The 17,786-nt window shown below is 44.3% G+C and overlaps 1 protein-coding gene across 3 annotated transcripts in view; it reads right to left on the reverse strand.

Moving 5' to 3' along the window:
- Positions 1 to 269: 269 nt before the first annotated feature.
- LOC144598801 (vang-like protein 1) overlaps positions 270 to 17,786 on the reverse strand; it is a 43,015-nt gene continuing 25,498 nt past the window's right edge. For all 3 annotated transcript variants that reach the window (XM_078409242.1, XM_078409243.1, XM_078409244.1), the window contains exons 6-8: positions 13,807 to 13,939; positions 9,087 to 9,321; positions 270 to 3,923 (exon numbers count right to left, since the gene is read on the reverse strand). In XM_078409242.1, the coding sequence (XP_078265368.1) occupies positions 3,663 to 3,923; positions 9,087 to 9,321; positions 13,807 to 13,939 (629 nt within the window). In that variant the 3' untranslated portion in view covers positions 270 to 3,662. The remainder of the gene's footprint in view (positions 3,924 to 9,086; positions 9,322 to 13,806; positions 13,940 to 17,786) is intronic.

A 17,786-nucleotide genomic window follows, 5' to 3' on the forward strand; every position in this document is an offset into this window, starting at 1 on the left:
TACTCTCACGTTGCTAATATGTATTTCAGGTTTCACTCAGGGATCATTACAGACCTGCAATGTATTGTAACATTACAATGCAACTAAAATGCAATGCCTCATTGGTGTTTATGCCTACAGACATTTAATGTGCACCAACTGGTACTCAAAGGGCAACTAGATATTGATGTTCAATGCAGCTTGAACCATTGTCCCAAGAATGTTGTCAACGTACTGAGAACAAGTTAAGAAAAATAACTTTACTGACAAAGCAAGGCAGGACAGTTCTAGTTTTCCTTTTTATTTTCAGGAGACTCCATGTACAAAACCTGATGTGGAAAAAACATTTTGCAATTTGTTACAAAAATGTAAAATTTAGAGAATGATTCCAAAAAGAAATAAATTACTAAGGCTACATACACACACAATTGTTAGTGTCTATCATGCACCTATTCAATTGGATTAAAAATTCAGTAATTCCAAATAATGTCCCTAAAATCCACAAATTCTGTTTCGATACAAGGTGCAGAAGCTGGTGGTTACAGTCCTAGACTCTGTTACAAGGTTATACAATAGAAATTGTTTAAAAATCAATTCTTGTACAAAATTAGGTGTGAACAGTAGTTACACAGTGACAATTCAATAACACTTTCACAAGACTAGAAACCTCAAGCGAGTTACCAATCAATCTTACAGCAATGACCTTGGTTGCCTGAATTCGGTGACCAACAATTCTTTTTTTTTGCTTTACAGCGACAACAGTACTCAATGCATTTTACATTCATAGAGACCACAATGGAATCAAGTTGCATAACTAAATGAACATTACGTGGCGTAATCTCTGTTCATCAAGGAGGCCCTCTTCATAGTGTCGAAACATTCTGACTCTTGCTGATGATAAACAAATAGATAACCGTAATGCCGTCTAAATGTAGTGACTGTATGCCAAGGAATAAAATGCCCAAGTGCTTTCACTCAACAATCTGGAAACATCAATGAATTCCTACTGAAAAATGGCATTTGCCTTCAAGGGAAAGACCAAATAGGATGGAGACTCCTACAGATGGTCCTCCTCTTCCTCTTAAGCGTCCAAAAAAATGCTGAGTCCATCAGGACAGAAACAGGCCCCTTCTCCCCAACTTGGCACTCTGTGCCAAACAAGATGTCCTGTCCACTCTAGTCCCACCTGCCCATGTTTGGCCCTTATCCCTCTAGACTCTTAGTAGATGCTTCCATTAAACATTCTGTTGATAAACTCCCCTTGAAGTGAAACAGTCATTGAATCATGGCCTCTCCTCCCCACTGATTCAAAGGGTGGAATGGGGTCGGACTGTCTTTGGCAATGATGTAGTGGTTTCTGAGTAAGTGGCACCCTAGAATTCTCAGGAGGTGAAGCCATCGGTTGTAAGTGAACATCATGGACAGAAACAGAAGCAAAATCGTAGCACGCGGACTCACTGTGCTCAGAGTGGGCCCTCCGTGCCTCCATGTTTCCAGCAGAACCAAGGGACATTTTAATAACATCAATCTAAACACTAAACAGTAGCTTAATCATCTTCAAATGTATATTTAAAGAGTTTAATTCAAACAATTGGCCCCAACATTTTTCATGAAATGTTTAACGAGCATTGGTGTCTCTGATCATGTTTCTGTTGGAAGGAATGTACATGAAATTTGAGGTAGTGGAGCGAATGAATAAAGAAAAGCATTCCCCGGCAGGGTATCATATCAGCGACTCAGGACTCAGCAATTACATGGTTTCAGTATTGAAAGGAAGTTTAGAACCCATGGGCCGAAGTGTCCTTCCAGTCATTGTGTCTTTCAAAGGGAAAATGAAGGTTATTTAGCTACTTATTAAGCCTGCACTTAGTTGACGACTCCTTTCAGCCACAGTGAGTTTAGTCAGTTTCTATTTCACTGTCCATTTGACTGGGTCCCTGGTGATTTTTTGGTGAACACATGTTAAATCCACTAATATTTCACAAACGAGTAATGCGCAAAGTCATCATCAGACTCACTGGACATTTGAAGATAGACGCACAATGCTAGAGTAACTCAGCGGGTTAGGCACCATCTCTGGACAAAAGGAATAGGTGACGTTTCGGGTTGAGACCCTTCTCAACCAGCATCTGTAGTTCCTTCCTAAACAAAGAGACAGATGACCTGACACGTCCCATTAATCATTATGCAAAATTCTCGCCCTGTGTAAAATTAACTATAGGGCAAAGTGAAAAAGATATTAAAATTGAAAGAACAAAATCAAACCTTGCTGTAAGATCAATTAGTAAATTCATTGTCTGATGATTTTTGGCTTTGAGGAAAACAAGCCAAATTCATTACCGATTGCAAACAGCTGACAATGTTTGGATGGTTGCGTTGCTTGGCTTGGTCTGATGTACACAATGGACAAATACTGTACTCTGCTCTCGATCTGATAAAACATTCTTTACACAAGAAATGTCAATTTAAAAATTGCTTAAAACAAAGTTCTGTTAAAAAATAAAATAGAAAATTCAAAGGCCACAACCGTTAAAAAAAGTATAAAGTAAATCATTTCTCAAACAGAATTCTGACAGCACTTATTTCTGTATAAAAATTCCATAAGTGGGAGTGCAGTGCATGTGGGCATGAGGTGAGCCACAAGGGCACATTCTGCATTGCACTGCACGAGGTAAAAGTGTGAAGAATATGAATGAGAGTCCTCAGTAAAAGAATTACAGTTCCTACTGGGCAGATCCCAAAATAGTAGACACAATGAAATTGAGTATTTTACATGCCTTAAACTTTTGGAAATATGTGACTGATTTTAGTGAGCATGATTTAATAATACACAAAAGACAAAATTAATGCTTGTTCCTTGCTGTACAAGTATGCTCTAGTGTCCCAGATGCATGTGCCTTAGTGTTTCTTTCCTCAAACACTTCTCAAGCCCTCTTAACATGATTTAGTTGAAATAATTTCCAATTTTATTTTGGTGGGTGGGGATGGGGCGGGGCGGGGGAGGCCAGTGGAGATGGGTTTTGGGAAGATTTTTTCCCTATTTTTACATTACCTGCCTAAGGCAGTACATCTACATAAAAACTCCACGTATTGGATAAAACACTATCTACTCTGTAACAATGCTTACACTGTGCAAGTCTACATTCCTGAACCACATTTTCCAAGCATATTTATCGGGGAATAAAATGGCTCTCTAGAACACTAGGGCTGGATGGATGGAACAAACCTACATCTTCATTTGCAGAACATTGAACCATTAACAGCTAGTGTAACCCAGTCTTCTCAAACAATGACCCAAATCTCAAGAAACACACATTTAGGATTTCCAAAGTACTTTCACTAGAGGGTGAGATGGTCTATATGGAAAAGGAAAAAAAGGTTTCTCTGGAAACAAGTAGAAAGACAGTGCATTTCTCTCAAAATGGAAAATGTTCAGGTTTCTAGAGGTTCACTGCTGTAATGCTGGTGTTTTGAAGCAGGCTGAGACAGTTCATTGATCAGGGCAAAATAGACAACCCCGTGATAGGTGGAGCACATTTTCTTGAAGATTTATACTAGAAAGTTTAGGTATCCAGTATTTAGGAAAAAGAATCTAAACATGGTCAAAAGATAAACACCCTTCCCCATCCAAAGTGCAGTTGGATTATCTGACTGATTTGCCATGTGTCCTTGGCCATGTCATCTTACACTGATGTCTCAGACTGAAGACGCAACACAAACTTATGCGATTTTGGGTCGATGAACTCCTCTGAAAGTTTGATGAAAGGGATTTTTTTCACTACCACTATCAGACTGAAGTCAAGACATTTCAGTGTGAAAACCAAGCCATCTTTTAGCCCATTGGTCACCGCCTCTTCACTACTCAATGTCCACTGACTGGCCAACCACCTGTTCTTATCGTACTGGAGGGTGGGTCCAGGGTTTAGGTAACGCTCCAAAAAGGCCTGCAAATTAAACGAGATGCAGTGAGTATTCTTTATAATGCTGTTATAATGCAAAAAATGATTCAGATAAGTAAAGCTTGCACTTAATACCACAACAAAAATCTTACTTAAATGAGCACATTTGAACATTCACTGACTATTCGACTAAAAATTCATTATTTTGACAACTTTAAGTATCAGAAAGCATATTGGTTTTGGTCATAGTCATAGAGCGATACCGTGTGAAAACAGGCCCTTCAGCCCAACTCGCCCACACTGGCCAACAATGTCCCAGCTACACTAGTCCCACTTTTCTGGGCTTGGTCCATATCCCTCCAAACCTGTCCTATCCATGTACCTGTCTAACTGTTTCTTAAACGATGGGATAGTCCCAGCCTCAACTACCTCCCCTGGCAGCTTGTTCCATACACCCACCACCCTTTGTGTGGAAAAAGTTACCCCTCGGATTCCGATTAAATCTTTTCCCCTTCACCTTGAACCTATGTCCTCTGGTCCTCGATTCCCCTACTCAGGGCAAAAGACTCTGTGCATCTACCCGATCTATTCCTCTCATGATTTTGTATACCTCTAGAAGATCTCCTGCGCTCCATGGAATAGAGACCCAGCCTATGCAACCTCTCCCTATAGCTCACACCCTCTAGTCCTGGTATTAATCTTATTGTTGTCAACTGTACAGTTAAAACATTTTGTTTGCGTACTATCTAATTAAATCACATCATACTATTCCAGAGTGCAATCAAGCTATTCACAAGTACAACAGGTAGTACAGAGAGAAAAATACTGGAGTGCGGAATATGGTGTTGCAGCATTACAATCACAGGAAAAAAGTCCGGTGTCTGTAATGAAGGTAGGTTGGAAGATTGGGACTACTCTATCCGATGGGAGGACTCTTCAGTAGTCTGATAACAGAGAGGAAGAAGCTGTTTCTGGGTTTGGTGGTTCGTGCTTTCAAGTTTTTGGCTCTGTTACCCAACGGGAGAGGGGAAAAGAGGGAATGACTGGGGTGAAAAACAGTCCTTGATTATGTTGGTTGTTTTTCTGAGACAACAGCTCTCCCTTTCGGTGCTTTTTACGTGTGTTATCTGTGTTATGTCTGTTAGTCAATTTTAGTCATGCAAATCAGGCAAATCCTACTTACAACCGCAAGGATCTTCTGATCATAGGATTCCAGTGCAATCGGGACCTTACGAGCGAATTGCTACACCCACGAAATATACCGGAGGAGATAGCCAGGACACCGGGCTCTCCGTGGATAGTTGTCGGCGTGAACAGGCGTCGCAGGCGGAGGAGAAACAGGAAGCAAAAGCGAGGATGCCGGTCCGGTATACTTGCCAAGCTAAAGAGACAGCCACACAAACCACCGCTACCTAGCATGTTTCTCACCAACGCCAGATCCATCATCAACAAAATGGACGAATTAAAACTACAGATATCAGCAAACAAACTCGTGGAGGACTGTTGTATTCTCTTAGTAACAGAGACATGACTTCATCCACTTATCCCAGACGGAGCCATTGAGCTAGCCGGGCGTACAGCATTTCGCTGGGACAGAAACATCGACTCCGGTAAGAGCAAGGGGGGGTTATGCATTTACGTGCACAACAACTGGTGCACTAACATCCAAATCATGGATAGCCACTGTTCTCCTGATCTGGAGTTCCTAACAGTTAAATGCAGGCCTTTTTACCTTCCTCGTGAATTTACAGTGGTTATAGTAACAGCAGTCTACATCCCACCGAATGCTAACGCTAGCACAGCTTTAGGCTACCTGCTCGGTGCAATAAACTCACAACAGAGCACATATCCAGAAGCAGCCCACATCATAGCCGGGGACTTCAATCATGCAGACCTAAAGTCAGTTCTCCCGAAATTTGAACAACACATAAGATGTGCTACCAGGGGGAAAAACACACTAGACAAGGTTTATTCAAATATTAAGAAGGGTTTCAGGTCAGCACCACTACCACACCTGGGGCAGTCAGATCACCTGTCCATATTCTTAACTCCAGCATACACCCCACTCAGGAGGAAAGCTCCAGTCACCATAAAGACTGTTAAGACATGGCCTGAAGGAGCTTCCTCGCAGCTGCAGGATTGCTTCGAAAGGACCAACTGGGATATTTTTGAGGATCAGGACTTGGAGGAGTATACATCAACTGTACTCTGCTACATCCAAAACTGTGTTGTCAATGTCACCGTCGACAAACGTATCCAGTTGTATCCCAATCAGAAGCCCTGGATGACGAAGGATGTCAGGTCTCTCCTCAAGGACCGTAACACCGCCTTCAGGTCTAGTGATAGAGCTCTATACAGTGCTGCTAGAACCAACCTGAAGAGAGGCATCAAGGATGCCAAAGTGTCCTACAAGAGGAAGATTGAGGACCACTTTACCAACAATGACCCACGGCGGGTATGGCAAGGCATCCAGCACATCACCAACTACAAGACCAGCAACCGCACGACTGCCGACGGCGACGCCTCGCTGGCAGAGGAACTTAACTGTTTCTTTGCTCGTTTCGAGGTGAAAGCTGCAGTGGCAGACATAACACCCTCTCCAGCATCTGACAGCAACACCTTCACTGTGCAGGAGTATGATGTTAAGCGTGTGCTCAGAGCAGTGAATCCCAGGAAAGCTGCAGGCCCCGATGGTGTGACGGGAAGAGTGCTTCAACCTGTCCCTTTTAAAATCCAACATCCCTCCCTGCCTGAAGTCCGCCACAATCATCCCACTGCCGAAAAAGTCTGTCATCAGCGGCCTTAACGACTACCGTCCGGTAGCACTCACACCGGTCATCACAAAGTGCTTCGAGAGACTGGTCCTGCAGCACATCAAAGCCAGCCTCCCACCCACCTTCGACCCATACCAGTTTGCCTACAGAGCAAATAGGTCTACAGGGGATGCCATCGACACTGCTCTTCACACTGCACTGACCCACCTTGAACACCAGGGGAGCTATGTGAGGATGCTCTTCCTCGACTTCAGCTCTGCCTTTAACACGGTCATCCCGAGCAGACTGGTCACCAAACTTTCTGACCTTGGATTTTCCCAAACCATCTGCCAATGGATCAAGGACTTCCTAACCAACCGCCCCCAGACCGTCAAAATAGGCCCTCACCTCTCCTCCACCATTACACTGAGCACCGGCTCACCACAGGGCTGTGTGTTGAGCCCCATCCTTTACTCCCTCTACACTCACGACTGCGCCCCCACCCATCCCACCAACACCATCATCAAGTTCGCAGATGACACGACTGTGGTTGGACTCATCTCAGGAGGAGATGAGACAGCCTACAGGGATGAAATCCAAAGGCTGGCAGCATGGTGTTCAGTGAACAATCTTGTCCTGAACTCCTCCAAAACAAAGGAACTTATAATTGACTTCAGGAAAACCAGTGCAGAACACGACCCACTCTACATCAATGGGGTCTGTGTGGAAAGGGTACCCGCTTTCAGGTTCTTGGGTACGCACATCGCAGAGGATCTTACCTGTCTACCAACACCATCACCACAGTGAAGAAGGCACAGCAGAGACTCCACTTCCTGAGGATCATCAGGAAGACCAACCTGCAGGAGAAGCTCATGATGTCCTTCTATCGCTGCTCCATCGAGAGTGTGCTGGCATACTGTATAACCACATGGTATGCCAGCTGCTCAGAAAAGAACAGGAAGGCCCTTCAGAGGGTCATCACGACGGCCCAGAAGATCATCGGCTGCTCACTGCCCTCCCTGGAGCACCTGTTCAGCCTACGCTGCCTCAGTAGAGCAGGCAAAATAATAAAAGATTCATCCCACCCCGGCCACCGTCTGTTTGTTCATCTGCCCTCTGGTCGACGTTTCAGGTCGATCAAATCCCGAACAAACAGACTTAAGAACAGTTTTTACCCCAGGGCCATACGAGAACTGAACACTACTTTCTGCACTAGGCAACACTGTTAAAACTTTTGTACTTAATATAATTGTATTTATTTGTTTTTGCATTTATTGCATATATGTTTTTACGCATCGTCAGGATTGGCTATTTTTTTTATTTCGTTGTACTCGTTGCAATGACAATAAATGAATATTATTATTATTATTATTAGATGGATGTCTATTTTAAAAGCAGTGATAAGGGAAAATTCTCATACCGAAATATAATTCAAAGTTTAGATGACATTAAATCAATAATTTTAATGTAATCCTTTTCATATAGTGACACTACATGTGCTTTCTCCTTCATCTTTCACTAGACTCTTCAAGTCAAGTCAAGTTTATTTGTCACACACACATAAATGTGCAGTGAAATGAAAGATTACCCACAGTCCAACAACAAGAACAATAAAAGAGCAATAAAAATAAGCAATAACACACACAATCAAACAAAAAGAAACAGAAAGAAACATCCATCACAGTGAGTCTCCTCCAGTCACCTCCTCACTGTGATGGAAGGCCAGAATGTCCTTTCTCTTCCCCTGCCGTCTTCTCCCGCGATCAGGCTGTTGAAGTTGCCACGTTCCAGGCCGCGCCGGACGGTGAAAGGTCCGCGGCGGGCCGACCCAAGCCCCGTGATTCAGGGCGGGCGAAGATGACGCCGCTGCCCGTCGGGGCTCCCGACATTGAAGCCCCCGCCGGGCAGAGAAAATCCCGCGACCTATTTCAGGCCGCGTCGGATGGTGAAAAGTCCGCGGCGGGCCAACCCAAGCCCGCGACCCCACTATCACTCCATTCCCAGCCCTTGACTGAAGCTATGAATTACATTTGAATCTAGGCAGAGAGAGGCACAAAGTGCTGGAGTAGCTCAGCAGGTCAGGCAGCATCTCTGGGGCAAAAAGGATAGGTTTCAGATCGATACCCTTCCCGACCTGAACGTTACCCATCTTTTTTCCCCAGACGCTGCCTGACCTGCTGATTTACTTCAGCACTTTGTGTCCATCTTTGGTAAAAACCAGCGTCTGCAGTTTTTTATTTTCACACTGAAGCTAGGCAGCTTTGATCATGAGTTAATTGATTTCAGCACGTGGCCTGGAATGCAGCTGCACATTTATAATCTTTTTCATTTAAATGTTTTAGAGGAACATTAAATTTTGCTCAAATTATTAATTTCCACAAAACAATTTTAATTATAAGGAAGGTGTTGATCCTGTGAAAATCAGTAATCACTTTCTTGGGAAATGTTGATGTACCTTTGGAGTCATGTTGTTGGTGACACAAAATGCCAGGTGCTGCAGGATGCTCTCCATGGTGTGGTAATGCTGCTGTCTGGTGGTACGGAGATATTTCTGCAACGCCCTCGCCATCGAAGGAAAGATGGACTGTGCAGCATTCAAAGGATCCATCACTTCTCCAGGAGCTTTCTGCTGCTCATCATCCTGAAGTCTCCTGATGTGTGTAAAAGCCTCTTCAACGGCAACCACCAACCTGAAGGATGAAATCAAGACAAAGTTTGTCCCGCAGAGGGCTGCCTCTTTCCACGCTTTGTTTCGTGATGTAGTTATAAACATTTCTCGTAGTTGCATCAAAATGTATGACCCAAATGGGGCAGCAGCGTGGCGCTGCTGGTGGAACTGCTATCTCACATCGCCAAAGACCCAGGTTTGATCCTGACCTTGGGTGCTGTCTGCGTGTGGAGTTTGCATGCTCTCCCTGTGACCATGCAAGTTTCCTCTGGGTGTTCTGGCTTCCTACCAATTCCCAAAGATATGCGGGTTTGTAGGTTAATTTAGTCTCTGTAAATAGGCCCTAGTGTGTAGGGTGTGTTGAGAAGATGAGATAACAGAGCTCGTGTGAACGGGTGATCAATGGTCGTCATGAACGTAGTGGGCCAAAGGGCTTGTTTCTAAGCTGTATTTTTCAGTCTATGTCAGACTCATTGAGTTGGACGTTGATTAAAATAAGCAGCTGCACACTGCTCAATAACAATCAGGGAAAGACAATAATACACTACTTTCAGAGTATTTGTAATTAAGTACTTGGCCATAAAGTAGGTTAATTGACTGGGTAAATGTAAAAATTGTCCCTGGTGTGTGTAGGATAGTGTTAGTGTGCGGGGATCACTGGGCGGTGCGGACTTGGTGGGCCGAAAAGGCCTGTTTCCGCGCTGTATCTGAAATATGAAAAAAAGAAAAGAAAATATGAAAAAGGCCCATTGTCCTGGCGGCGGCATTGGGTTGTAGTTGCAGGATCAGCCTGGCTTGGCGATGTTGTCTCAGACTGACTTAAGAACATCCTTGTGAGGGAAGGTGAACAGCCGGTAGTTGTGCATGTCGGCACAAATTATGCGGGCAAGAAGAGGACGGAGGTTCTGTAATGCAAAAATGGAGAACTAGGGAGGAGGCCTAGGGAGATTTCTGGATCACTGGGATCTCTTCTGGGGCAGGGGTGACCTGTACAAAAGGGACGGGTTGCACCTTAATTGGAGGGGGACAGACATTCTGGCAGGCAGGTTTGCTAGTGTTACACGGGTGGCTTTAAACTAAACAATGGGGGGAGGGGGGGAGTCAACAACATGGAAGCCTATGCGTGCAGTTAACGGGTAAGATAGTGTAGGAAAGGTCACGTTTTAACTAACAGGGCAGGGGGATGGGAACCAATGCAAGGAGACAGGGGGCCATAAAAGAGGACAGAAGCAAACGGTAGAAGGGAGGAGATAAGAAAAACAAACCTGAAAGCTTTGTGCCTTAATGCGAGGAGCATTCGTAATAAGGTGGATGAATTGAATGTGCAGTTAGTAGTTAAGGAATATGATATAGTTGGAATTACGGAGACATGGCTCCAGGGTGACCAAGGCTGGGAGCTAAACATGCAGGGGTATTCAGTATTCAGGAAGGATAGACAGAAAGGACAAGGAGATGGGGTGGCATTGCTGGTTAAAGAGGAGATTAATGCAATAGCAAGGAAAAACATGTTTAGATGCTGTAGTATCGATGTGGGTAGAACTGCGAAATAGCCAAGGGCAGAAAACGCTTGTTGGAGTTGTGTACAGACCACCAAGCAGCAGTAGGGAGGTTGGGGATAGCCTCAAGCAGGAAATTAGGGATGCGTGTAGCAAAGGTACAGCAGTTACCATAGGTGACTTTAATCTACATATAAATTGGGCTAACCAAATTGGTAGCAGCGTTGAGGAGGATTTCCTGGAATGTATAGGGGATGGTTTTTTAAACCAATATGTAGAAGAACCGACTAGAGGACAGGCCATCCTAGACTGGGTATTGTGTAATGAGGAAGGATTAGTTAGCGATCTTGTGCAAAGCCCCTTGGGCAACAGTGACCATAATATGGTGGAATTCTGCATTTGGATGGAAAGTGACACGGTTAATTCAAAGACTCGGGTCCTGAAAAAGAAAGGAGACTTTAAAGATATGAGACGGGAATTGGCTAGGATAGACGGGCAAATTATACTTAAAGGGTTGACGGTGGAGACGCAATGGCAAAGATTTAAAGACTGCATGGATGAACTCCAAAAATTGTTCATCACTGTCTGGTGAAAAAATAAAACGGGAAAGGTGGCTCAACCGTGGCTAACGAGGGAAATCAAGGATAGTGTTAAATCCAAGGAAGAGGCCAGAGGAAGCAGCGAACCAGAGGACTGGGAGAAATTTAGAACTCAGAGGAGGGCAAAGGGGTAATTAAGAGGGAAAAGAGTATGAAAGAAAGCTTGTAGGGAATATAAAGACTGACTCCAGAAGCTTCTTTAGATATGTAAAAAGGAAAAGATTATAAAAGACAAATGTAGGTCCCTTACAATCAGAGACAGGTGAATTTAAAATGGGAAACAAGGAAATGGCAGAACAGTTAAACGAGTACTTTGGTTCTGTCTTCACTAAGGAAGACACAAACAATCTCCCAGAACTAATCAGGGGACCAAGGATCTTGTGGGAGGGAGTAACTGAAGGAAATCCACATTAGTCAGGAAATGGTGTTAGGTAAACTGTTGGGATTGAAGGCAGATAAATCCCCAGGGCCTGATGGTCTGCATCCCAGAGTACTCAAGGAGGTGGCCAGGGAAATTGTGGATGCATTGGTGATCATTTTCCAATGTTTTCTCGACTCTGGATAAGTTTCTGTGGACTGGAGGGTTGCCAATGTAACCCAACTTTTTAAGAGAGGGAGAGAGAAAATAGGGAATTATAGACCAGTTAGCCTTACATCAGTAGTGGGGAAGTTGCTTGAGTCGATTGTTAAAGATGTTATAGCAGCGCATTTGGAAAGCAGTGACAGGATCGGTCAAAGTCAGCATGGATTTATGAAGGGGAAATCATGCTTAACTAATCTGGAATTTTTTGGGGACGTAACAAGTAGAATGGACAAGGGAGAGCCAGTGAATGTGGTGTATCTGGCCTTTGACAAGGTCCCACACATGAGATTATTGTGCAAAATTAGAGCACATGGTATTGGGGGTAGGGTATTGACATGAATAGAGAACTGGTTGGCAGACAGGAAGCAAAGAGTAGGAATTAACGGGTCCTTTTCAGAATGGCAGGCAGTGATTAGTGTGGTGCCGCAAGGCTCGGTGCTGGGACTCCAGTTATTTACAATATTTATTAATGATTTAGATGAGGGAATTAAACCTGACATCTCCAAGTTTGCGGGTGACACAAAGCTGGGGGGCAGTGTGAGCTGCGATGACGATGCTTTGAGGCTGCAAGGTGACTTGGATAAGTTGGGTGAGTGGGCAGATGCAGTATAATGTGGATAAATGTGAGGTTACCACTTTGGTGGCAAGAACAGGAAGGCAGATTATTATCTGAATGGTGTCTGATTATGAAAAGGGGAGGTGCAACGAGACATGGGTGTGCTTGTACATCAGTCACTGAAATTTGGCATGCAGGTACAGCAGGCAGTGAAGAAAGCTAATGGCACGTTGGCCTTCATTGCGAGAGGATGTGAGTTTAGGAGCAAGGAAGTCCTATTGCAGCTGTGCAGGGTGGTGGGACTGACATGTGATGAATGGGTCAACTGGGCTTGCTTTCACTGGAATTTTGAAGGATGAGAAGGGATCTTATAGTAACATAAAATTCTTAAAAGATTGGACAGGCTAGTTGCAGGAAAAATGATCCCAATGTTGGGGGAGTCTAGAACCAGGGGTCACAGTTTAAGAATAAGGGGTAGGCCATTTAGGAATGAGATGAGGAAAATCTTCTTCACCCAGAGTTGTGAATCTGTGGAATTCTCTGCCACAGAAGGCAGTGGAGGCCAATTCACTGGATGTTTTCAAGAGAGAGTAAGATATGGCTCTTACGGCAAAAGGAATCAAGGGATATGGAGGAAATAGGAGGAACAGGGTACTAATTTTAGATGAAGGGCTAAATGGTCTACTCCTGCACATATTTTTCTGTTTCTTGTACCCACTACATTGTGATCGTTAGTAATTTCCGTGTTGAACACTGGTAAATAGGAACCAGGTTAGGAAAACTCGATGAAATTCATTAAGAAGCTCTTTATAAAAAACATAATGTTGCAAGAAGTCCACAGGATGTCCATTTAGTTCGCCTTTGACATTTTCCAGAACACCAATAATATATTAGAGAATTGTAATCCACGTTTTTCACTATCGCAAAATGTAGAGTTGTATAGAGCACAGTTATATAGAAGCAGGCACTTCAGCCCAACGTGGTCTTGCTGAGCAAGATGCCCCATCCAAACTCATCCCAATGGCCCCATCTCTCTAAATTTTTGCTTTCCATGTAACTGTTCAAGTGTCTTTTAAATGCCGTTATATTACCTGCCTCAACTACCTCCCCTGGCTGCTCATTTCATATACTATGTGTGGAAAAAGTTGTAGACAGAAGCATAAATATTACGAGATGTTAAAAGATTAAATTATTGGGTAAATTTGTGGCAAATGGAATTTGATGCAGGCAAACAAAAAGAACATTCAGAACAGATGCGAGCGATCGTGTTTACCTTGCTCGCCGCTTCCTCACCCTCCGATCGTGTTCTGCTTCCTCGTAGTACAGCTCATTGTGACTTGAATCACGCCTCCTCGCTGCTGCAGCTATCATTGCGCGGGACTGGCCAGCAGCATTGTTTCCAGGACCTAGCAGTGAAATTGCTCTGGTTATTTTGGCCATCCTCATGCACTCATCCCGTAGCAGTCTAGTGATAGCAACAGCATGACAGACCATCGACAAAACGTAGGGCTTTCAGGAAAATCAAGGTCTTTCGCTTCAACAGAAAAGCAAAATATTTTAACTTCAATAACAATAGACAATAAAAAATAGGTGCAGGAGAAGGCCATTCGGCCCTTCGAGCCAGCACCGCCATTCAATGTGATCATGGCTGATCATTCTCCATCAGTACCCCGTTCCTGCCTTCTCCCCATACCCCCTGACTCCGCTATCCTTAAGAGCTCTATCTAGCTCTCTCTTGAATGTATTCAGAGAATTGGCCTCCACTGCCCTCTGAGGCAGAGAATTCCACAGATTCACAACTCTCTGACTAAAAAAGTTTTTCCTCATCTCTGTTGTAAATGGCCTACCCCTTATTCTTAAACTGTGGCCCCTTGTTCTGGACTTCCCCAACATTGGGAACATGTCCAATCCCCTAATTATCTTATATGTTTCAATAAGATCCCCCCTCATCCTTCTAAATTCCAGTGTATACAAGCCTAGTCGCTCCAGTCTTTCAACATATGACAGTCCCGCCATTCCGGGAATTAACCTAGTAAACCTACGCTGCACGCCCTCAATAGCAAGAATATCCTTCCTCAAATTTGGAGACCAAAACTGCACACAATACTCCAGGTGCGGTCTCACTAGGGCCCTGTACAACTGCAGAAGGACCTCTTTGCTCCTATACTCAACTCCTCTTGTTATGAAGGCCAACATTCCATTGGCCTTCTTCACTGCCTGCTGTACCTGCATGCTTCCTTTCATTGACTGATGCACTAGGACACCCAGATCTCGTTGAACTCCCCCTCCTCCTAACTTGACACCATTCAGATAATAATCTGCCTTTCTATTCTTACTTCCAAAGTGAATAACCTCACACTTATCTACATTAAACTGCATCTGCCATGTATCCGCCCACTCACACAACCTGTCCAAGTCACCCTGCAGCCTTATTGCATCTTCCTCACAGTTCACACTGCCACCTAGCTTTGTATCATCGGCAAATTTGCTAATGGTACTTTTAATCCCTTCATCCAAGTCATTGATGTATATTGTAAATAGCTGCGGTCCCAACACCGAGCCTTGCGGTACCCCACTAGTCACTGCCTGCCATTCTGAAAGGGACCCATTTATCCCCACTATTTGCTTTCTGTCTGTCAACCAACTTTCTATCCATGTCAGTACCCTACCTCCAATACCATGTGCTCTAATTTTGCCCACCAATCTCCTCTGTGGGACCTTGTCGAAGGCTTTCTGAAAGTCGAGGTACACCACATCCACCGGCTCTCCCGTCAATTTTCCTAGTTACATCCTCAAAAAATTCCAGTAGATCAGTCAAGCACGATTTCCCCTTCGTAAATCCATGCTGACTCGGAACGATCCTGTTACTGCTATCCAAATGCTCAGCAATTTCGTCTTTTATAATTGACTCCAGCATCTTCCCCACCACTGATGTCAGACTAACTGGTCTATAATTACCCGTTTTCTCTCTCCCTCCTTTCTTGAAAAGTGGGATAACATTAGCTACCCTCCAATCTACAGGAACTGACCCGGAATCTATAGAACATTGGAAAATAATCACTAATGCGTCCACAATTTCTAGAGCCACCTCCTTAAGCACCCTGGGATGCAGACCATCAGGCCCTGGGGATTTATCAGCCTTGAGTCCCATCAGTCTACCCAAAACTTTTTCCTGCCTAATGTGGATTTCCTCCAGTTCCTCTGTCACCCTAGGATCTCTGGCCACTAGAACATCTGGGAGATTGTTTGTATCCTCCTTAGTGAAGACAGATCCAAAGTACCGGTTCAACTCGTCTGCCATTTCCTTGTTCCCCATAATAAATTCCTCTGCTACTGTCTTCAAGGGACCCACATTTGTCTTGACTCTTTTTTTCCTCTTCACATACCTAAAAAAGCTTTTACTATCCTCCTTTATATTATTGGCTAGTTTACCCTCGTACCTCATCTTTTCTCCCCGTATTGCCTTTTTAGTTATCTTCTGCTGCTCTTTAAAAGAGTCCCAATCCTCTGGCTTCCCACTCTTCTTTGCTATGTTATACTTCTTCCCTTTTATTTTTATGCTGTCCTTGACTTCCCTTGTCAGCCACGGGTGCCTCTTACTCCCCTTAGAATCTTTCCTTCTCTTTGGGATAAATTGATCCTGCAACTTCTGCATTATTCCCATTATTAATAGTAAGATAGACGGTAGAACAGCAATGGCAGGTATTCCTGGGAATAATGCAGAGGTTGCAGGATCAATTTATTCCAAAGTTTAAGAATAAGGGGTAGGCCATTTAGAACGGAGATGAGGAAGAACTTTTTCAGTCAGAGAGTGGTGAAGGTGTGGAATTCTCTGCCTCAGAAGGCAGTGGAGGCCAGTTCGTTGGATGCTTTCAAGAGAGAGCTGGATAGAGCTCTTAAGGATAGCGGAGTGAGGGGGAACGGGGAGAAGGCAGGAACAGGGTACTGATTGAGAGTGATCAGCCATGATCGCATTGAATGGCGGTGCTGGCTCGAAGGGCTGAATGGCCTACTCCTGCACCTATTGTCTATTGTTGGCATTCACAGAGACATTGGCCCCTTGTACACAACTCACTTAAAGTTAACATCAGGTACAGCAAGCAATCGGGGAAGTAAACTGTTCATTGTCTTCATTACAACAGGACAAGTGTAGCGATTACTTGGTCTAGTTTTTAGAGCTCCAATGAAATCACATCTGGAATCTGTGCACAGTTCTGGTCTCCCCTCCCAAGACAATAGGTGCAGGAGTAGGCCATTCGGCCCTTCGAGCCAGCACCACCCTTCAAGCCAGCACCAAGGAAGGATGTACTTGTGAAGAGGCTGTGGAGTCAGCGTCCGAGAGATACAGCACAGAAACAGACCCTTTGGCCCATCACTGGGCAGATCATTAACACCCGTTACACTAATCCTACATTAATCAATTTTTTAATATCTCCCTTCATTCTCAACAACTCCCGCTTGATTAGAGGACAATTTGTCTACCAACCCGCACATCTCTCGAGAGGAAATCGGAGCACCCGGAAGAAACCCACACGGTCAATAGACACTAGGTGCAAGAGTAGGCCATTCGGCCCTTAGAGCCAGCACCGCCATTCAATGTGATCATGGCTAATCATTCTCAATCAGTACCCCATTCCTGCCTTCTCCCCATACCCCCTGACTCCGCTATCCTTAAGAGCTCTATCTAGCTCTCTCTTGAATGCATTCAGAGAATTGGCCTCCAATGCCTTCTGAGCCAGTGAATTCCACAGATTTACAACTCTCTGACTGAAAAAGTTTTTCTTCACCTCGGTCCTAAATGGCCTACCCCTTATTCTTAAACTGTGGCCTCTGGTTCTGGACCCCAACATTGGGAACATGTTTCCTGCATCTAACATGTCCAACCCCTTAATAATCTTATATGTTTCGATAAGATCCCCTCTCATCCTTCTAAATTCCAGTGTATACAAGCCTAGTCGATCCAGTCTTTCAACATATGACAGTCCCGCCATTCCGGGAATTAACCTAGTAAACCTACGCTGCACGCCCTCAATAGCAAGAATATCCTTCCTCAAATTTGGAGACCAAAACTGCACAGTACTCCAGGTAAGGTCTCACTAGGGCCTTATACAACTGCAGAAGGACCTCTTTGCTCCTATACTCAACTCCTCTTGTTATGAAGGCCAACATTCCATTGGCCTTCTTCACTGCCTGCTGTACCTGCATGCTTCGTTTCAGTGACTGATGCACTAGGACACCCAGATCTCGTTGTAC

Source organism: Rhinoraja longicauda, chromosome 12 (genome assembly GCF_053455715.1).
Source record: "Rhinoraja longicauda isolate Sanriku21f chromosome 12, sRhiLon1.1, whole genome shotgun sequence".
NCBI classification, from domain to species: domain Eukaryota; kingdom Metazoa; phylum Chordata; class Chondrichthyes; order Rajiformes; family Arhynchobatidae; genus Rhinoraja; species Rhinoraja longicauda.